Genomic DNA, 22,755 nt, shown 5'->3' on the forward strand with positions numbered 1-22,755 from the left:
CATTTTCCCTACACCTCTAATGTGTGGTGTCTTCATTTGCTGATCCAAGCTCTCATGACTACCCTGTAAGAAAGGATTCTAGAAGCTCCCCTTCCATTCCTTAGGTGAGCAACCTGAGCGTGTGTTTTATTTAAGACTTCATCCACCCATGCCTCTTGGTTTACACTGTCCATCGCTCTCAGTGTTAGCAGGGACACTAATACAAATGCCCTGCCAGACCAGTAATGCTGCGGCTCAACAAAGTGATGCAATATGTCACCCCTAGCTACCTTACGGATAGATTCCTTAGGAGAACACCCACTAGACCCACTGGACCCACGAGACTAACCAACACCAATTGCCTCACCATCCCAAGATTCAAGCTCTCTAAAGTTGGTGGATGTAGTTTCCCCGTCAAAGCGGTCCATCTATGGAACTCCATGCCACACCACATTAGAGAAGACCAACCCTACCTGAACTTCAGACTTAACCCTATTAACTGGCTCAAGTCCACAGATGAGTAAGACCCCCTCATGCATGACCTACACTTCTGTATTGCAATCATATGATCTAGTCTTTGTATATAGATTGTATATATTCTCCATGTTTCAATTGTTTGATTTATCCATTTCCTGTATATGTATATATAGATATGTATATATAGACTGTATATATTCTCCATGTTGTAATTGCTTGATTTATCCATTTCCTGTATATGTATATATAGATATGTATATATAGACTGTATATATTCTCCATGTTGTAATTGCTTGATTTATCCATTTCCTGTATATGTACCACTCCTGCTCACATCTTGTAACCTTTATACCTAAGCCTTGCATATCCTTTTACTGCTGCGCCCTGATACCCTTGGGTCTGGAGTGCATTATAAATGATTAAATAAACAAACAAACAAACTGCATCCGTTGTGGAGTAAAGCGCTGCAGGGGAGATCTCACACCCGGTCAGGGCTTTGCAGGAGGGCACCCATTTACGGGAGGTCCTCTCGTATCCCCTCGACCTCTCAATCATTCACGATACCACAGGTTTTAATCTCTTTGCGCAGCAAGAGTGTCAGCAGATCAGAAGTGAAACACATGCCTTAAGGAACTTATCCTACCTTGTCCGTCGGATCCTGGTAGATGACACAGACATTCTCAGTGTGCGGAAACCACAGGAACCGGAAGTACTCTGAGGTTGTTAAATGGGTGTCAAGATTGTCAAGAACCTGTAAGGAAAGCGAGTATGGACTTTTAAATAAAGTTAACAAAATAATGCGCACTACTTTTACAAAATTAATGTGTATTGTAATTTTGATTGACACAATGAAAACACTCGCTCTTTGTCATCAAATAAATCACTCAATTATTCGTAATATTTATAATAATAATTGCTAAACCATCTCATATACTATGAACATACTTTTCATTGTAACAAAAAAAGCCACACTTTCCACTCATGAAACCTGCAGATCACTTGCTCAGAAATTGTACTGAGCATGAACTAATATGGGCAAAGTTGCAGCACATGTATGTTAATCTTAAAAGGCCCCACTCCGATTTACAACCATTTGCACAGTTCGGGTTAATTTATTTTTTTTCAGTTAAAAATACATGTTTTTTAAATCTTACTGGAGAGAGTGTTTGCTCGCAAACCAATACATGCACATCTCTCAAGGGCTCTGCTGTCACTTATCAGACTTTTAAAGGATAAAGTGATTCTGATTGGTGCATTGCTTTTTGGTTTCTGATTGGAGCTTAGCCATTGCACATTGCCTTGTGGTTTTCTGCTGGAAGGAAGTGGTGCTCCACAGTGTCTGCATGCAAAAGAAAAGAGTGCCTTTGTATTTGATGTTGCATGCGGCCTGTTGGTGGCACTGGCAGTTTGTTTAATGTTGTTCAATGACACATATAGCCTGCAACAGCCCAGTGCGTTAAATATGCATAATAAAAATACAAAAATCACAGCTCACTGGCATCTACATTTGCAATGCATGAACAATCAAATACTCATGTGTTTACTTCTATACAGAAATTAGCATTGAACAGTGTTGAAAATGTGTGACCTTACATCCACTTAAGTATGTCTTGCTCTGTGCTTCACCTCTAGCCAAAGGAATGCAGTCCTACTTGTCCCGACATGATGTGCCAACCATGGGTCCAGCTAAAAGGGCATGCAACCCCACCTGAAGCACCGGGTGTTGATAACATCAAGGTGTTTTGAGAAGTACCTTTGCCTGCCCTCTGGCACATGCAGAGGGCACGCAAGCAAGCCACAGAACCATGGAAGCAGAAGCGTGGCACAGGCAGTGGTCAGGACACTTGTAAACACAGCTGTCTCTGACCATGGCAAACATGATGACATGATAACATCCACTGCAACACTAAGCAAACACGGCTTTGATTACAACTGTCAGCAGCTGGACCTGCATGAAATCGCAAGCATGATGACATGATAAAATCCACAGCAACAGAAACAAGCAACCTTTTGGTTGTCCTGACATTTCGGTACACACATCTGTCTTTGCCAGGAAACAATGCACATGTTGTGGCAACCTGGACATGGAGATAGCCTACCCAGACACTATATTGGGGCTTGCTGTAGGGAAGACAGAGCCCCTGTCTGCTTGCCTTGCAGAACATGCTTTCACTAAACCTCATTCTCCTCTACTCTTGGTGACTTGATCATTTATTGTGCAAGTGTTTATTTTTTTGTATACGCAAGGTAGCTTTGCAGTGATGCTTCCTGCTCTGTTGCTGTTGTCTGTGAGCAATGTTTGCACATCAGCTGTCTGTGCTTTTCCCCTGTGAGTGAATCTTGCATTGCTAATACATCCATTGTAATTATTGTACATGTGCTGTGTACGCTTGCTCTGCTACTGGCAGCTCGATGGCTATTGAGTTAAAGTGGATTCTGCAGATCCGCTACTTGTGCTGTAGCCGTTCTCTGAGAGCAAAATCAATGTTTAAATGTATACTAGGTTTACCTATTTCAGTCCCTACATACGTGGTTCACAGAGAACTGGGTACATTATACATTGATGACAAGATCTCGACCGAGCCGGGCAAGCTCTGGTTCTGAGTTTGGTTAAATACTGAAGCAGCTAGTATCCTCTTGAATCATATCCTCCTATCAGAGGAAAACTACCATATAATTCCTTGGGTCTCTTATGTCTAAAGCGTTTTGGAATGTTTTGTTAACCCTTCAGTAATTACCCTGTTTCAAAAGAAATGCATACTGCAGAACATTGATGCACAGTTAAAACTTGTTCATGAAAAAAAGGAGCTTTCTAAGACATTGATTCGTCCACATATTCTTTTCCAGTGAGAGTGTGCTCTAGTAACCTGAAGAGTCTTTTGAGCTAGATGGATTACCAATAAAGATCTCAGACCAAATAACCGGACAGACAAAATATGGCAAAATACTACTTTATGCTCAATGTAATAAAGCATAGCAAACTGGCAGTCATTGGACTGCTGCTTGCACACTCACACACAAACATGATTATACAGAGGTTATATACCCTGATATGCACCATCTACAACGTCACTCTATGTGGCAATCTACAAAACCTATTGTTGGGAATGATTGGTTAAGGGAACATATGTACCTATGGTATTCATATTGGTTAGTACTTCATTAGCTGCCCCTTATCTGTTAGGCACATATCAGACTGCCTCTAAATACGTATAATGCTGATTGTAGCAGATGATTGGTCTGTGCAACATTGTATAGCATGTTGTCCCATGGACCCTCTGATTGGTTGGCATTCTCACCCAACCTTGGACGTTTCGGCTCGTTAGCAACACGTAAGCAAAAACAAAATCCAGGTGCTTAAATCACGTCAGATTACTCCCCACTTTCCCAATTAATCCATCATCTCTCATCAATCCAGCCATAAACCAATGTCTTCCATCTGTAGTTGAACTTGTAGTCTTCTCTCTGTTCTGGGACATTTTAGGGAGTGTAAGCACATCACTATCTTCATCCCAAGCTTAATGAATAACCCTTGTTTTCGACTTCTGAATCACGTGTGAGGAGACCGCACATTTGTCCATTTCAACCTCCTATTTACTTCTATTTGATTTACTTATACCGGGTGTTATTGCTTCTCTTGGCCTCTAGAGACTTGCTCACTCCATGTTGTATAGACCTTATCCACTGTTAATTGTCCAATACTTGGCTCCTGCAAATGTTTCCTTCTTTAATCTAAGAGAAATATGTCCTATATACATCGCTTATCTGTCTACCTCTCCTTGTGTTTTGCAATTATTCCTTAAAATAGAACCCTTGATCCCAGGCCAACACTGACTCCTCTTTATTTTTTGCACAGAGCTATTTCTCTGACGTCTCCTGACTCTGCATCCCTGGTCTGTCTCTGAGGTAGCTGAATTGAGTCTTGACACAAGCCAACGTCCATCTTCCTATCATGGCCTTCCTTGCCACGTTAAATTTGTCCTCTATAGCAAGCTTCTATATGTTCTATATGTTCCATCTTGTTTGAGTTACTGCATATTTACACTTATTGGTAAGCAAGTTACTTTATCTTCTTTGTATATATGATTACTTATCATTTCGTACACATTTCTCTTGTCACTTCAGTTATATCGTTACTCTTAAGTATTTTCCTATTTTTTCAGTATGTCCTCATATATCTTCTTCATGACATCACTCTGGCCTTGTCAGATTTCACTCAGCGCTCCATGATTTCCAAAGGTATGTGCTGATGTCCTTCAACTCTTTCAGTATGAGGGTACATTCTGTGTGGTTGCCCGAGTGCATATCGGCTTTCACTCGATGCGGTATAGGGACACAACATGGGGTCCCACATATAGCTCTTTTCCTGCTGTGCCAATATGACGGCGGTGACGGGACGGAGCTAGGGAAAATGCATCCACCTTTCCTCTGGACCAAATTTAAATGTGAACATCTCCATATTACGAGTGCTAGATTAAATGTACTACCATTAAGGGTCATCACTGGGAAGTGGTCTCTCTTAAATAATGTTGTTTCAAATGAGTTAAATTTCTTGATATGTAATTCTACGCTGAAATATCGAATGCATTTTTTATTTCTATGTCCAGCGTATTCTCAGATTAGGAGGTGCATTTTGAAGTTGCTTTTGCGTGATACACACTTTTGCCAATGTAGACCGGCAATGACTGTTGTTTTGTCCGTTTCATACTCTTGTTGTAACCTGGTCTTTATTGGTTTATTTACGTCGTACAATAAAGTTAAGGAGTATGTTGATGAATTTGATTCTTGGCATGTGATTTTATATCTTATTTCTGTACTGTGAATTTTATGCTATTATTATTGTATGTTGTATGTACGTAGTATTGTAAAGTTATTGTCTGTACTTTGATGGATTATTTTTATGATCCGAATAAAGTTAACTGACTGAGTAGATGTTTCATGTTTTGTATGTGCCTGAAGGCCTTGCTCTGCTGTCCTGATTTGTTGGAGGGATGTTTGGATTGTTACTGCCTGCTTTGTACATGTTTGGTGTGGGTGGAGGGTGTACACCTGCTGCCTGAGGTGTGAAATGCTTGTTTCTGTGTGCTGGGGGCTAGCTTACACTACCACTGCCTTCACTGTACCATGTGTGTAATTGTGGGAGGGAGCTTGCCAGCCTATTCAGTTTCACACACCCATTACCTGGTGCATGCTGCACTGCACTTGTCCCCTTTGCCTGACTTGCTCTTTGTTTTTTGTTTTCTGAGCCTGTTGCCATGCCTCTATGTCTTTGTGTTTTGTCCTGGCACATTATAAATAAATAAAATAAATAAATACATACTGCAGATAGTTGTCCTGTATTTGTTCTTTATGAACTAGGAATGTCTGTGCTAATGTGGGCTGCACTCTTCCTGTTTCTGTTCTGCATACGTGATTCTGGAAGGATATGGGATGAAGAGACCTTCTGGTCACTTAATCTGGCTCCCACTGCACATGCTATGAATCCCAAACAACAGTTACATGGTCTTTGCACCACAACGCCCATGTTTACACTACGCAACCCCTACACACCACCTACACACCACATACACTTCAAAGAAGTCCAACCTATTAGCTTTCCGAATTAGTGATTACAATTGTAATTGATACTCTTTCAAAACTGCTGCTTGGAAGGACATTATTAGCATCTCCCAAAAGCCTGTGCCTCGTGGATAGTGAGGTAGTTAAGATTTGGCACTATATGATTGTGCTACAGGGTGCAATTTGGACTTTCCCTACTTCCACCCACATATAGGTTTTGGTTAAAGAATTAAAACTATTGTAGAGGAGCAGGTGGATGCCTCTCCTCTGTTCCCCGCCCCCTCACCATCATCCTATTGGAGTAACAGGTAAAGAGTTGCAAATAGGAACCCATGCATGAATCCATGTACCACCCAAATACCGTGTTGAGTGTATGAAAGATGATATGCAGTCAAACAGCCATTCAGATTATATCCTTACGTAGAAGTAGAAGAAGGATGTTACCAGGAAGGATGTCCACTGCCAAGAAGCCAGAATGCGACATGGAAAATATGAATGAACTCTAAGTAAAATCTCATGATAACATAACAATGATATATGAACATATGTTGAAACGATATGAAAATAATTAAAATGGAGCATGTAACTGAAACATTAAGAGAAATATGTACCCAAAGATGAAGTAATCATGAACACAAGAAGATAAAGTAACACATTGACCAGTAATTCTAAATATGATGTAACACAATTTAGAAAGGATACATAGAAGCTTGCTAAAAGGAGGTATATATACAACGTTTAGGATGGCCATTGGAAGAAAATGGACTACAGCCTGTGTTAAGAATCAACCCTGTTACCTCAAAAAATGAGACTAGGATTGCAAATTGGAGAACTAATGGAGAAACTGTTTTCGTGTGCAGAATAAGGGAGTACTGGCCTGGGATCCAGAAAGCTATTTTGAGAAAGGAACAGGCCACATGCATAAGACATATTTCTGCCGAGATTATGAAAGATGAGGACATGTGCAAGTGCCAAGTATTGAACAAAACAAGAACAAAAGCCTATGTGAGGTGGAGCAAGCAAGTCTCTAGAGGCCAGAAAGTGTATTGCCATCATGTTTAATAAAATCAAATATTCCTAAATAAGAGGTTGCAATGGGCAGACTCGTGGCCTCCTAACACGTGACGCAGAAGACACAAACAAGGTTTATTCATTAGAAGCCCAGGTGAAAATAGCAGGCTGCTCATACTCCCTCAAATGTTCCAGAACAGGGACCAGACTACAAGGTCAACTACAACCAGATGGCCCTGGTTAAGGATCAGGTCGATTACATTAGATGTACTAATTGGGAAAACAAGGAGTGAATCAGAACGTCTCGAGCACCTATGTTTCATTTCACTCACATGCTGTTAGAACATGCAGAAAGTCCAAGGTTGGATGGGGTTGCCAACCAATCATAAAGCATGTCATGCACTTTTTTATGCAATGTTGTAGTTACCAACCCGCTGCTATATTGTCTGCTATAATCAGTATACTATATATGTAGAAGTAGCTCAAGGTGTGTCCTACAGACGAGGGGTATCCTATGAGCTATTAATGTGTACATGATTCTATAAGTAGACATGTTCCTCTAATCCAATACCTCCCGTCAATACGTTTTGCAAAATGCCACGTAGGATGACATCATAGAGGACATCTAGAAGAGTATATAAACTCTGTACAAATTCGATAAAGCGTGAAATACGCATGCATCTATTCTGATAGCTGTGGATTCTACCTGCTTTCTTTCATTGAGATTAAAGCAGTATCTTTCTATTTTCATGAGTTTGTCCTGTTATTTGGTTTATGATAATTACTGTTAATTCCATCCAGCACATGGGCCACTTCTAAGTTACAGTGTCCACTATTCTACCCGCTGGGGGACAAAGGGCATGGGGTGGCCCACAGCATTTCCTTCTTGGCCCAGGAGGGCCTTCATACCTCTGAGAATCGGGACTTTGACCACGCCCCCTTTTCTGTTTCAGGAGCGGTAATCTCCACCAGGGCTGAAGCCCGCTGGGGGACAACAGGCGCGGGTGGCCCAAAGCATTTCTCCTTCTTGGCTAAGGAGGGCCTACGTACGTCAGAGTATCGGGACGTTGGTGATGCCCCCTTTTCCATTTCAGGTACTGTAATACTCACCAGGGCCGAAGCCTGCTGGGGGACAAAGGGCACAGGTTGTTGAGCTACGTAGGGGTGTAAAGTGACCAAAGAGGTCGAACAACCTGATGCCACCTCATGTCAATTGAAGGTGCACTGAATGGGAAACTGATAAAAAACACAAAGGAGCATGCTTCCCCTGTTTCTCCAAGACATCGAGCACAGGTCAGGAGTGCATAGAAGGGGTGGACCTTATCTGAGACACCTCTGAACTGTTATTGAACTGCCACTTTGCTCCAACATGCTGACTCCCTTGCTTTTTTGTCCTGGCTTGCACTGACATGGTGACAGATGATGTGGTCACATACAGTGTTATCTCTCCATCCTCACTTCAATACGAATCACGCCATTGCTCCGCTTGACCAAGAGGAAAATTGTACTAGAGAACCAAAGGTAACTGGACCCATCCACTTTAGTCTGTGTCCTGGATGAATAAACCAGTGCCCATAGGCCGGCCATGATACCGGCTGATGCCTACAGTTTGGTCAATGAAATCAACAAATTCTTGGGAAGTGGCCCATCCGTCATGTGGGGTAATGAAGCCACTGACCCCTTGGAAGGCTACTTAGATCGGCAGATCAGTGTGGAATCCTGCATACCATCATGTTCAGGAAATTCCTGCCCTGCTCCCTCAGCAGCAAGCACGGTGGTGAGTGATACCCCTCTTCTGGAACTACCGAGTAATGGGGGCACACATCACATATATCGAATATAGCTCTTTTGGGGACTGGCGGCCTAACTGCCTTGTCATTTGTGTATGTATCTCTTTTCCCCGTTTGACTCCTATGAATAAGCCCCAGGTGAGGTAAAAATGTGACCCTGACCCTGCCACTTCTGCTTCTCCTGTACCTTCCGACCCAGAGGTGGTCCATGCTGAACCTGTCAAGAAGGTGGCATCTAGCCCCCTAGATACAGGTATGCAGGTAACAGGTGCACAGGAAATGTGGACCTCCGCGCAAAGGATTACTCCTCAGACACTTTCAAAAGACACCGTCCATCATGAGATTGGCACACAAGCTCCATCCAATGGGAGAGGGCTCTCACTAGGTACTAACTCCACTGCCAACCCCCGAGAACACCTGTTACCCTTTCCACACCCATTGCTCCACCCGTTGCTTAGGAGACAGCATGGGGCTGCCAATGCTCTCTAGTCCTCGCTGAACTTGTGGCTCTCAAGAAACTTTTTACATCATTCATTTTAGAAAAGGGTGGAGGCACAGGAAGGGGTATCCCAGGGGAGCACCAGCCAAATATCTAAGACAAAACAAGGGGCTAAGATCCAGTAGTAAAGAAAAGCCAAACTGCCCCAAAGACAGATGTGTTTCAACCTGACAGGAATGACCACAGGGTTTCCATTGAAGTGGTGCCTATAAAGGAGTGCAGGGGTCAAACCACTACCAGTACCACTACCAGTACCAATGCAACATCCAGTAACCATCAGGTTAAATTTGCTTGAACTCCACAGCAGGGTGACCATGGGGCCCACGAACGAGGCCATGAATGAGGGGACCAGTACACACAGCAGGGGGGAAAGCCACGGGGGGACTGCAGTTGACCATAAAGTGATTTTAGCCGTGCCAAACTGTATAGCACTTGAATCTCAGGCCCCTAACTTCCTATGAAATCAACACCAAGAGTCAGAGCACAGATCCAGGGGGGAGCCACGAAGAATGGGTGTGGTTTACATGCACAGCATCCCTAAATGCCCTAGCGACAAGTTTGAATCAAGAGACTCCCTCATAAATGATTGCACTCACTGGCTGAGAACAGTCTACGGCTGTTATTGCCTGATTAGGGAGGACATCTTATGTTGTAAAAGCCTAATCTATAATGCAACCAGTTCCCATGATTACATTCGTATATAACTAAGGTTCCCAAGCTTGGTCAATGGCCTCGAAGGAATTAGCATGCAACGGCATCCAATGTTAAGAACTCTGATTGTTATTAGCGACTCCCCCTTTGTGAAGAACCCGGGTCCAACAGAGACTATGCTCCCAGTGGGAACTGTGTCCCAGGCTACAAGACTCTGGAGCTAATTTGGTGCCACTGGGGAAAAGACCACAGGGGCCCACTAACGTAGGAGTAAATCTCCCTAAGGGTCAAATATAGCAACGCCCAAATATAGTAGTACGTTATTTCACTTGTGGAAGTAGACTTCAGAACTGTTGGCCTATTATACTGTCATTGATTTATATTTGAAATGTTGGCTATGTGTACTTCGATGGCCTTTTGGCCGAATAAAGTTAACTGAATTGTATGATGAATTGTACGGTTCTACCTTTCATGTTTTGCACTTAAACTACTATACATTTTACATCATTGACAAGAAGGATTCTTGGTGGACAATTCCATCAGTGTTCATTCATGGTCATGCCAACACGCCGACAACTATCGCATTCACTCGCTTCTGTAAGAGATATTCAATCAACACTGCAGTCAAGTCAATGCCTACTCTGGGATGCTGAGGAAAACCCTTATTAATGTATTTTTATGACTAGTTCAGTACTCTGGATGACCACCCTTGTATAACACCCCCCTCTTAGAATCCCCCTGAACCCACTGAGCCAAGAAGTAGGTGTGTTTTGCAAATTAAAAGGTTTATTTGAGAATTTAAACAATATATATATATCACACTTTATAATAAATTAATATCTGACAGTACACTTAGACATATGATGTTGATCAACAATGGGTAATCTGGCACTAGCACACTTCTTTACAATCAATGAGGAGTTAGTATAGGATGGATAAAGTAGCAAAAATACTTTTATGATTTCAAGGTAAAAGCAATGAGGAATAAAATGCAGTACAGAAATACTTGATATGATTTTAGCAAAAGATAGATAATCACTTTTTCTCTGGCAACTCACCCCCTCCCCTATGCAATGTAAGAAATGGAAGGAGATGGAAAGAGGAGCACACAGTTCTCAGGAATGCAACCAAATACAATACGAAATTCAGTTACCCCCCAGCAAGCTTAGAGGAAACAGGTAGGAGTTTGAAACATAGGCCCAAAATGCTTTTTAAATGTGATGGCAATGGATGGGAAAATGTGCCAATGATTTTAATTCCCTCTAGAGATTCAGGGTGAGTGGGAGATGCGTGTTGGTTTAGTTCAGGCTCACTTTAGCAATGCTCTATCAGTTATTACCAAGTTGCAAACGGATTTTAACAAAGGAAAGAATGGAGCTGCTATTTTGACAAGTGGAGAAATTGAGCCAAAATCGCAAATCGCGGTAAATTTCGCGAGTGCGTGAATCGTGATTGCGGAAAAAGTATAAGGAGTAGGAAGTCGGTTCTAGGCTTGTTGGAAAGCTTACATTCTAAGCTTTCAGAGGAAATCTCGTTCCTAGCCCAAACGGTTCCAGAGACGATTAAATAAAGGTAGTTTTTCGATTTAAAGTAAAACTCAAAATGACAGGTGACAGCTTGCAGCTTCAGAATTGACAGGTGACAGTTGTGCAGCTTTACAAATGACAGATGACACGATTTCTAGGAGGCTGTTCTACTTAGGTTAAAATAGTTTGGATTAGATTATTTTAACTAACAGATTGGTTCTGCACAGTTCTGCTAGGTACTCACAATATAAATTTGAACTAGGCCTCATCACGGATCTGGTCAACACGTCCGGCTGCGGTTCTTTCTGCTCGGCGGGTCAATCAGGCACCGGTTCTGCTCACAGCGATCTGGGTCATTTCTGCTCTGCTTGTCTAGCCTCTCTGGATTCAGCGGCCTCTGGTTCTGGATACTGCTCTGCTTTCTGGTCCGGATCAAGGGGATTCTGGATGTAACACTGCTTTCTGGGTATTAGCAAGAGTTCTTGGCAACAGAATTCAGACAGTTCGCCAGGCTGTGGAATAGTTTGCAAATGATTTTGAGGCCTGCTGACAGATACTTTTGCTTGCAGTGGGCCTTCTTGGTTCAAAGTTCTGTAGTCTCTGTTTAGCTTGGAAGTCTAAGGGCCTCATTACGACCCAGGCGGTAAGTTACCGCCTGGGCCGTGACTTTACCACCATGGCGTAAACTACGTTTACGCCATGGTGTTTGGCGGACTTACCGCCCCATTCCGAGGTCGGCGGGGCGGTAAGTCCCCAATCCCCATTTACCCTTCCCCATTCCCATTTTTGCCCCATAGGGCATAATGGGAGTGGGGAAGGCGTTAATTACGCCACCGTAAATTACGGTGGCGTAATTAACTCCATGGTACCTTAGCGCCATGGATTTTAACACCTGCTAAAAGCAGGTGTTAAAAGCGCCATGGCGCTAAGGGACCTCGTAGTTGGCGGTAAGGGGTCGGCGCAGCTAACGCTGGCGTTAACCCCTTACCGCCAGGGTCGTAATGAGGCCCTAAGTGTTGGATCTCTGGATGTGAAGTCGTCGGTCAGCATGCTCTGCAGCAAATAGAATTTAATGTCTCTACCTGTCCCAGGATTCTCTTTTTATGTGTTTTGAAAATGGGTGTGTGGTTGGGCCTAGCTAAGCCTGCCCCTCTCCACTTGTCATTGGCCCAATTCTCCCCTCTCCCATGATTGGGGGAAGGAAATGGATTGTCATCATGATGAGGTCTGTTTATGGGTCAGAGGATCCTCCCCTGGTCAGTTTGCCCACAAATCTATATTTGATTCAAATACATCTTTCCCAGATATACAATTTGTTGAAATTACATGTACACATTATATATTCCTTATGGTCCATGCTTGTCCGCCTCTGATCTTCCTGGGGGCTTGCATTCAAAAATGACAACATTTTGCGCTTTTTAACTGGTTTTGCAATATCGGACATTTACCCAAAATTACACACATGTGCGCAAGGAGTATGGACATTAATTGATGAAGTGTCAGATTTTTAACATGCAGACATTTGGAGTGAGACCCTATTTTCCGCTAGCAACCCCCCAGAATACACCACAGGGTCCTAACGCCTCTCAAAATGTTCACAAAAATAATGGTATTACTCATATAATTCTGACAAGTCCGCACTATGAGTTATCTATCTTTTTAAATTTATGCTCTGGTCAAAAAGGGGTGTGGCTTCCCACATCACATGGTGGAATAACTGGTTTATCCACTTCCCCCAAGCCAGCTTGTTCACAGAGGCACAGCTGCCCCCCAGTTTCTCCCTAGAGGAAGCTATTTTACGACGCCCCCAATATAACATTTGCCTGAGTCCAGGACAGGCCTTTGTTCAACTCCCTGTAGTCCCCAGCTGCTAATCTAATCAGAGAGGTGTTAACTCCTTTTGGCCAGGGGCAGAGTGGCTGAGCATCCAGTTTCAACTCCTGTCGGGGGTAGTTGTCAGGCAGAATTCGGTTTCATTGAGCCAGGTTTCAGCTAAATGTCACTTTTTGTTCCCAGTTTTCTACATTCAAATCAAACTGACAATTTTTACCTATACATTAAATAATGACTCCCTTCAAGTCATTTCAGAATATAGTTTTATATTGTATCCACCTCTTAGCAAGTCTTTCCTTGGTTTGGTTTTCTTTCATTTGTTCAGTTTTACACAAAAAACTGGTGGTTTTAAAACGCCGGCTTTCTGATAGTGGTGAGTACTGGTAATGCAACCATTTTTGGGATTAAGAAAATGAATTCCCCACAGTTCTGGGTTGCTTTTGGCAATCAGCATTGCCATTCCCAATGGTTTCAGGCTACTGTGTGTGTAGCCCAATGGTGGTTTTAGGCAGTGCCCTCCTGTGCTCACAACATTGGCAAAAATGGGTGGCAGCCTATTCTTCATGTTTTCCCTCTGCACTCTCTGGGGAGTTCTGGCCATCATGATGTTTTCCATGCCAGTACTGCACACTTTTATTCTAGGGCTTGGATGCATGGGTAAAAACATCCCACAAGCCCCCCCCTCTTGCGATGGCCATTCTGTCCTTTCTCAGATGGAACTCGCAAGATCTGGGATGTTCTCCTTATCTTCTTCCTGTAGATGGCACAGTTCAGCATCTTTTCCCCCATCCAGTTGGATCGATCGGTTCTCCTCGCCGGTCCTGATGGGAATATTGGGCGGTACCCCGGGCCCCTCGGGTCTCTGCTCCTGGTCCCCGGTCGTCCTCCTTGGTCAGTCTCCATGGTTTCATCTCTCCTAGGATGATAAAGCAAAGCGGCAATACACATTCCTAGACATTTAGCCACCACTATTAATGGTGTGGCGAACATATACATTTTATGAATCAGAAGATATGAACATATACATTTTCTTTTTTAATTTAGGAGACAAGAACATATATATATAGACAAGGATCACAGAATTTTATATGCTATATGTGGAATATTTTAGGGTTGGAACTGAATTACTCTGGAGCGACCCCCTCTGGGATTCCAGTTGATTCCTCCAGTTGTTGCAGAGTGTGCCTGGGATGGCAACACTTTAGCTGATTTATATGTATCGACTTGTCTTCCCCCTCTGCCAAACCGCCTTTGGGGATGCTGATCTTGTAGGCCACAGGGGAGATTTTGTCTATAATTTCAAACGGTCCCTTCCATGTAGGCAAATTTTCGCTGTTTGGCCTGGTTCCTTTGGAAATTGTATAGATAGACCCGATCACCCACCTTATATTCCTTTCGGGTAGTTTTTAAATCATAGTGGGTCTTCATGCTCTCGGCTGATCTTTCTAGATTCCGCTGAGCATAGGCAAAAGCATGTTGAAGGTGTTTCCTTAAATTCTCCACATACTCATGAGTTGTGGAGGCATTTATCAGTGTCTGCTCTTGAGTCCTGTAGAGCAAATGCTGGGGAAGCACCATCTTGCGTCCATTCATCAACTCAAATGGTGACATTTTAGTTGCAGATGAAGGGGTAGATCTGATGGCCATTAGGACCAGAGGTAACCGGATATCCCAACTTGGCCAAGAGTGTGCCACAAACTTTTTTAATATGCTCAAAATGGTTCGGTTGTATCTCTCTACTGCACCAGAAGATGCTGGCCGGTAAGCAATATGTAGCTTTCTTTTGACCCCCAGTATCTCCCACATCTTTGTCATTACTTCACTGGTGAAGTGGCTACCTCTGTCTGACTCAATCCTTTGAGGTAGACCAAAACGGGAAAAGATGTGGTTAATCATCAGGGCAGCTGCTGTTTCTGCCTTGCAGATTGGGGCTGGGAGACATTCCACCCACTTGGTAAACAAGCATGTAACGGTCAACATGTACTTGTTTCCTCTAGACGAGCGAATCACGGGGCCTACAAAGTCGATTTGCAAATCTGACCATGGCAGTGTCATCCCCCTCTTTTGGAGAGGCGCACGGTGTGTGAGGGATGATGGCTGAAATTGTGCACACACAAGACAACCCTTCAAATATTGGTCGAGGTCCTGCCCCATGTGTGTCCAGTATGCAACCTCCCTTAAGATTTCCAGTGTTGTGTGAAACCCTCTATGACCGGCGGTGGCCGCATCATGGGCGCGACTTAATATCAGGCTTCGGAATGAGGTAGGAACCACCCACTGATCGTGGCCAGCTTTGGATTTCCTTACCAGCAAACCGTCTTGGATTTGGAACATTTTTGGACATTTCATCAACACGCTTAGGTCCTCTTTCCCAATGTAATCGCTATCCGTCAGGGGAAAGTTCTCAGGGTCCTCAAGGTGTTGGTAAAACTTACCAATGATTGGATCCCCCTTCTCAGCTGTAATCAAATCATCATCAGGGGTCTCCTTGCTCTATTGGGCAGTTGAAAGATCATTGTGAGCTTTTGTCTGGGACCTAGTGATCGCAGTGACCTGGATTTCCCCCAACAGGAACTCTATTTCTATTAGATCCCCTTGGATGGCCCCGGTTTTGGCCAGCTGATCAGCTAAGTCATTTCCAGTTTTGTCTGGTCCCTCTACTTTGGAATGACCCTTGATATTTTTCCAGTAGATGGTCATTCCATTCGATGTGACCAGATCCTCAATATTTTGGATTAACTTCCCATGTTTCAGGGGTTTGTTATTAGCACATAACATGCCTCTGGTTTTCCAATTAACCAGGTGCTCCACAAACCCGTTCCGTACATAATCCGAATCTGTGATTATGACCAGTTCGTGGAGTTGATGTTGGACAGCAGTGAGGATGGCCTGATGCACAGCCATCAATTCTGCCACCTGACTACTTCGGGGACCAATTTTGTATTCAGCGGAGGGTTCTGCGGACTCATTCACCCATGAATTCCCTACTCTGGCCACCAGTTCTTTCTCCCCGTTGTTGTCAACATGGTACGAGCATCCATCCACATAGACAGTGGGCATTCCCTCACACTTGTCTTCTTCAAAGACTTTGTGTGGGGAATTAAGGTATGCCTCGATGTTGTCCTTGATTTTTAGACTTTCGTCCTCGAGACAGTTTTCTCTGGCACAATCATGCAAGTCAGCCAGACCTTGCGCGAGGGGACTCTTCTTGTTTTGGCCATATCTGACCTCCACAGGAAAGCCTGGCATCGACAGAATCCAGGAAGTAATTCGGGAATTACTCACATTTCCGGCCCGGATTCTGTCACTTTGGAGATATTGCTGGTGTGGAGTCTCCAGTATGATGTGTTCCCCCTGGATAAACAGGCGGTAATTCTTCAATGCCCACACCGTTGCCAGGAGTGCCTTCTCACAATCGTTGAATTTTTCCTCCACAGAGGTTAAAGTTTTGCTTGCATAGGAGATTACTTTATTGACCTTGTCATGCTTTTGGTATAATACTGCCGTCAAGCACGTATTAGAGAACCCCGTTTCCAGGAAGTACTCCTTGTTTCTGACAGGGTAAGCTAGGCAAGGTGCTTGTGAGAGGCTTCTTTTGAGTTGTCTTACTGCCTCGGATTGTTCTGGACCCCATTCCCACTTTACCCCCCCTTCAAGAGATGAATCAGGGGTCTAGTGATCTCTGCGTAGCCTTCAATGAACTGCTGTAATTAGTCAGTCCAAGGAGGCTCCTTAGTTCCCGCAGAGTTGTGGGATCCTTCAGTTTCTGGAGTGCTTCCACTTTCTTTTCTTGGGGACAGAGACCCTGAGGAGTAATCTCATGCCCTAAGAAATTAACACTGGTTCTACACCACTGTGCTTTCTGAAAGGAAAATTTTGCTCTGGCGGCCCTCAACTGTGTCAGAACATAACGGATCTCCGCTATGTGTTGCTCAACAGATGAACTTTTGATGAGGACATCCTCTACATAAGCCAGGTTACCCCTCGCACCCAGGTCGGGCATGACCTTATGTAAGAAAATGTTGAATTCATTGCTGGAGTTGAGCGATCCGAAGGGAGTACGGGTCCAGGTGTACTGCTGGCCCCCAAAGGTAAAAGCCAGTTTGTATTGGTCCTCCCTACTGACAGGCACGGTCCAGTATCCATTGGTCAGGTCTATTACAGTGAATACTTGTGACCCTTGAATCTGGGCCAGCCCTTGGTCAATGTAGGGCAGAGGCCATCGGGAAGTGTGTACCCGTTTGTTGAGCTCCCTAAGGTCGGCGCAGAGTCTCCACTGGCCGTTTGGCTTCAATATTCCCAGCACCGGATTATTGAAGGTGCTGTGTACTGGACGGATTATTTCCCGGGACTTAAACTTCTTAATTATTTCAGTAAGGGACTCCATGGATGCGAGAGGCAAACGATATTGCTTCACAAACACTGGAGTCATTCCAGGGTCAGTTGGAATTGTTGTGGTGTGGATGTCAGTGCGACCACAGTCATATGAGTCTACCGCAAAGATTTCTTGGAAATCCAAGAAAACTTGTTTCAACTTTTGCTTCTGTTCCAGAGTCACGCAGGCATCAGCTAGGTTGACTCTCTCTTCCACCATCTGCCTGACGCCTGGAAAGACTTCTGGTTTTGCTATCTCAGCGGCCTCCTCCAGCTGGGTGGAGAAGTCCCTGGTCAGAGTGCTGATTTGGACTGAAGATTTCAGGTGGGAAAAGTAGCCCTCATGGACCTGGAAAATCACCTCATCCCTCCTGAAGTCACAAGTCACATCTTCCTTACCATAAGGGCAAGAAGTGTACACCAGGAAGTTCCTCCCATGCCGGGTGAAAATCCTGTCTGGTGTTGTGTTGTCATCACTGTCACTGTCAAAACAGTCCTTGGGGATTGGTCCTAACAGTTCATTTCCTAGATCAATGGAAAAATGTCGGTCATCAACCGCCATTCCAATAATGGTGCCTGCGGCTAGAGTAATACTCTTTAAGTCGCTGTTATCCACCTCTATTGGAATAGTGTCATGTTCTATGTTCACTAATGGTGTTGGGTTTACCCCTAACCTTTGCTGTTGGAGAGAAGCATTTAGATGAATATAAGCATCAGGGTTTTTCAATTTTTGTCCTCTTTTAACTTTCACTTCCAGGGAGAATTGTCGGGTCCTTTCTGGGATGGTGACTTCCTCTTTGATCTGAATTTCAACTGCATAAGGTAGAAATTGAGCTGACCTAAATGCTTTTTCTGGATCATCAAAGCCCATGGGATTATCCGCTAATCGGGACCAAGCTTTGAAGTTTATTAGGTCCAAACTAATGGCAAAGCGATTGAGAATGTCACTGCCTAAGTAAAAGGTGGCAGTAACGTCTCACACGACCCAACAATTATGGACTATGCTCTTGTTGGCACTCGAGCGAGAACAGAGTCCTTCCCATCATTTAACTGAACAGGGATGAACAACTGCTCTCCAATTTGCTGAATATCAGCCAGGCTCTGAGCTGATTTCACATCTTTCTGGACTATAGGAGTGGGAGTTTCTGATTGTGGATTAGTAAAGAATTTCAGGGTGTTTCCTTCCAGTGTGGAATACCACCTTAAACTGGAAGGAAGGTTGATTTTCAGAAATAGAGAGGACCCCCCATCACCAGTCTGTTGTCCTACTGCTATTACTGTCACGTCCGGAATTTGGTTGTTCTGAAAGTTAAATTCTACTTGGTCAGATTTTTGTTCAACCATGTGGCAGGTGCCATTTAAACTAACATGGTTGACACTCTGTTTTAATTTTATTGGTTGGCTAGTCTGGGTCCAGAGGACCTTGTTTACACAATCTATTAGGGGTGACAACCTTCTCAGGAGGTCATTCCCTAGTAACAAGGGGTGCCCTCTGGAGTCACTACTATGACTGGGTGTTTCACCTTGTGTCGCCCAATTTTGATGTCCAAATCTGCAGTCCCCTCGACAGGAAATTCCTTCCCGTCAAAGTTCTGCACTTGTCCAGGAAGAGAGGTGAGAGGAATACGGTAATTCTCCCCCTTCTTGCATTTAGTTCCTCAAAGGCCCTTTTGGACAGAAGGGTAGCTTGGGATCCAGTGTTCACCAGTGCCAAAATTGTACCCTGCCCCTGTACTTGTACCAGGGCATAGTATCTTCCCTCCTTCTCCTCAAGGGGGCACAGATAATGCACATTTTTGGACAACTGGTGGGCTAACTTTCTGGTTTTGGACATTGCTAGCAAAGAAATTTGGGCAGAGTTCTGTGGAGAGCTTTGGGAATCTGAAAGAAAAAGTTGGCAACTGGAGATCAGAGACATTGTGGGTTCCCCTGGTTCCGGTTCTGGGCCGCCCCCCCTTTTGGGAGGCAGTCACCAGGATGGGTTTGAACCAGGGGATTTTGGTATTGTCGGTTCTGGGATGAGATGATGGGCGGCGGTAGCTCAGTCTCCACATCTCCCCAGTCTGAATTGACATCCCTTGGGACCCATTCTTCCTTGGGAGGAGTTCCCCCATCTCTGAAGGAGAAGATCCTTTTCCCAGGATCTTCTGAAGATCCCCCTCCCTTAAATTGGAAGACCTGTACCTCCTCCACAAAGTGGGTCTGTTTGGGTCCTTTGTTTCTCCTACCTCCTCTCTGCTCCTTGGGTGGCAGACTTTCAGGGGCAGGAGATTTTGTTTCCGGTTCCTGGTTTTCCAGGAGCTGTTTACAAGTTGGGAAGGAAGCTTCCTCCAAGGCTTTACATCCCCCTCCCCCTTGTGCCTCCTCCCTGGGAACCGGTGGGTTATCGGGGTGCTGCCCCGTCATTGTTCTGGAGCACCAGGTCCAGAGTTTGGGGCATTCTGCGGTGGCATGCTCATCTGAGGGTTCTGTTGAGCCCTCAGTATGTGACCCAGATCCCGTGCCATATTTTGGACCTGGCGCTCAAGTTGTGAAACCTGCTCAGGCTGATACGGGGCTCTATTTTCTCCCCTGGGCTGATCCCGGGAAGGGTAGCTATCCCTTCTCTGGGAGTACCCCTGGTTGGGAAGATTTTGGTACCCCTCCACCCTTGGCCTCCACTCTCCCGGATTAGGTTGTCTGGGCTCAGGGAATTGGGGAAAGAAGGATGGATGATTTTGGGGCTGGAAATTGGGCGGATACCTGGGGAAAAAGTTCTGCCCAGGATTGGAGAATTTCTGCCCTCCTGGGGGAAGTTAGGAGGGAAGTTCCCCGGGTCAGGTGCTTGGCTGGATCCCCCCCCTTGGGCTGGAGGAGTCCACACATAACCCAGGATTGGTCGGATTCCCTTGTAGCGGGGACTTACATAGTCAGGGGAGCGGGGGACCCCATTTGTGGGACTACCTCCTCGACTCCCTGTCTGTGACTGGCCCGAGGGCCTTCTGGGCTGTGAATTATTTGGTGCAGGCAGGTTTTTAGGCCCCCCCCATCTCCAAATCTAAAACGGGGCAACCTTTACCTCTGCCACCTTGGCAGCAGCAGGGGTGCTGTTGGTTTTGGGGTATTTCGGGGCATTATTTTTATTTTCGATGGGCTTCTGCACCTCATAGATCCGGGTAGCCTGTTCAATGACCCAGTCTAAAGATCTTTTCTCATGAAAATCTCTCACAAGCTGGGTCATTATGTATTTGGGTAAGGCATGGAAAAACGTATTGATAAATTCTCTGCTATCCGTGCGCACCCTTCTGGTGGTCTGCGCAAAAGCACGGTTTAATTCTTGCACAAACTCTTGTGGGGCCTGATCCTCCCCACATTGCAAACTGTAGGCTGCCTTGCGAGCCTCTTGAGGATTTCTGTGCACAGAAAAATGTTTCAAGATGGCCGCCCTGTATGTGGACCACCTTGAATGGTTTTGATCCTCCAGCCCCGCAAAGAAACTGGAGTATTCTGGTGAGAAGGTCCTCTTTACATATTGAATACAGCTTTGGCTGTCCTTCAAAAGGAAAGTCTCCATCATTTGCTCATAGAGCTCCAAGTGTTCCCAAACAGAATACTTGGCATTCTTATGATAAGGCGTGATGACACTCCTTATTGCCTTTATTTGTTTCAATGGGTCCTTAAGCAAGGCCCTTTTTGCCTTATTGGCCTTTTTGGTTCGGGTAACCCTGGTCCATTCATCCTCCGACTCAGAAGCGCTGCTCCCAGAGGTGCCCGTCTGATCTTCCAAGTTTTTCCCGGATTCTGCGGGCCTGGGAATGGCTGGCAGAATGTGGGGACCTGGTCTCCTGTGTCCTGTGACACTCAAAGGAGTCTTCAGATCCCTCCTTGCTACCAGGATTTGCTGGGTATCCCCCCCACTGACCTAACTGGGCAGAAGTTTTCAGGATGCCCTTAATGGGCCTGCTCTCCTGGGGTTCCCCACTAAATTGCCCTGTGCTTGGGTGCCCATACCCAGATACCCGACCATCCATTCCTGGGAGGTACTGGCCTATGAGCCCCATACTTCTAGCTGGATAGGAATCTGCCATCCCCGTGGCCCTGGGCTCATGTGCGCGAGGGGACATGGGGGTGGCAGAGTCCAGGGACTGGGAGAGATGAAGGCCTCTGGTACTAGGGCTCCTGAGGTTATGCTCAGGAGTTTCTCTTTCCCAGAGAACCTCATCTCTATCCGCCCCTGCTTCCTGTTGCAATGCAAGAGCCTGCACTTTCATTTCCTCAGTTAAGGCCTTACTAGACTCTATCAGTCTCTCCTGCATCGCTACCTGTTGCTGGAGCCTATCATTGTGCTGACAGAGAGCCTCATTTTCTCTCTGTGCATCCTGATTGGTCCTGGAGTATTGGGCCAGTCTCTGCTGCAGGAGGGTTACCTCCTGAGCTGTGTCCCTATTGGCCTGCTCCTTTCTTGCCAGAGCATCCTCCACCCTCCTGGTGTGCTCTAACAAGTTCTGGTGTTCTTTTTGGAGGTCACCCAGTCCCTGGAGGGCCAGGTGATTTTCTTCCATTTTCCTTTTTAAGTGGCAGACTTCCTGGCCTAAGGTATCCCTTTCCTGACTAAGAGCCTGCATCTGTGCCGCCAGGTCGTCCATTGCCTTTGGAAGGAACCAGCTTTCTGGCGCTCCTGATCAAACTCTCCCTCGGTATCCAGGTCTTTCAGAATCAATTTATTGCTTTCCTCTTTCTCTCTGTCTAAACGAATTTGCAGGGTGGCTACCTGCTCTGTGCATGCCATGTTGAAGTCCAGTTGTTGCTCCAGCTTTTTCTGGCTCTGCAGAAGGGAGTCCAAACCTTCTTGGTACTCCTTCTGCAAGGCCAGAATTCTGGTATCCTGGTCAGCCTTCTCCTGTTGCAGTCTATCCATGTCCTCTTTTATTTTAATGATATACTGCCTACTATCATTTTCTGACTCCTGGCTCCTCTGCAGCCTCTGCTCAGAAGAGACCAGGTCAGATTGGGACTTTTCTAACGCCAGCTGTTGCCTACTTGCCAGATCTTGGCCTTCAGCACATTTGTCCTGCAT

The 22,755-nt window shown here is 45.1% G+C and overlaps 1 protein-coding gene across 1 annotated transcript in view; it reads right to left on the minus strand.

The window, feature by feature from the left end:
- The window catches only part of LOC138453111 (L-gulonolactone oxidase-like), a 703,062-nt gene that overhangs the window by 188,097 nt on the left and 492,210 nt on the right, over positions 1 to 22,755 (minus strand). The window contains exon 7 of the mRNA XM_069605641.1: positions 1,100 to 1,207. Within this exon, the coding sequence (XP_069461742.1) occupies positions 1,100 to 1,207 (108 nt within the window). The remainder of the gene's footprint in view (positions 1 to 1,099; positions 1,208 to 22,755) is intronic.

The sequence above is a fragment of the Ambystoma mexicanum genome, chromosome 4p, assembly GCF_040938575.1.
Source record: "Ambystoma mexicanum isolate Mex_15411 chromosome 4p, UKY_AmexF1_1, whole genome shotgun sequence".
Lineage (NCBI taxonomy): Eukaryota > Metazoa > Chordata > Amphibia > Caudata > Ambystomatidae > Ambystoma > Ambystoma mexicanum.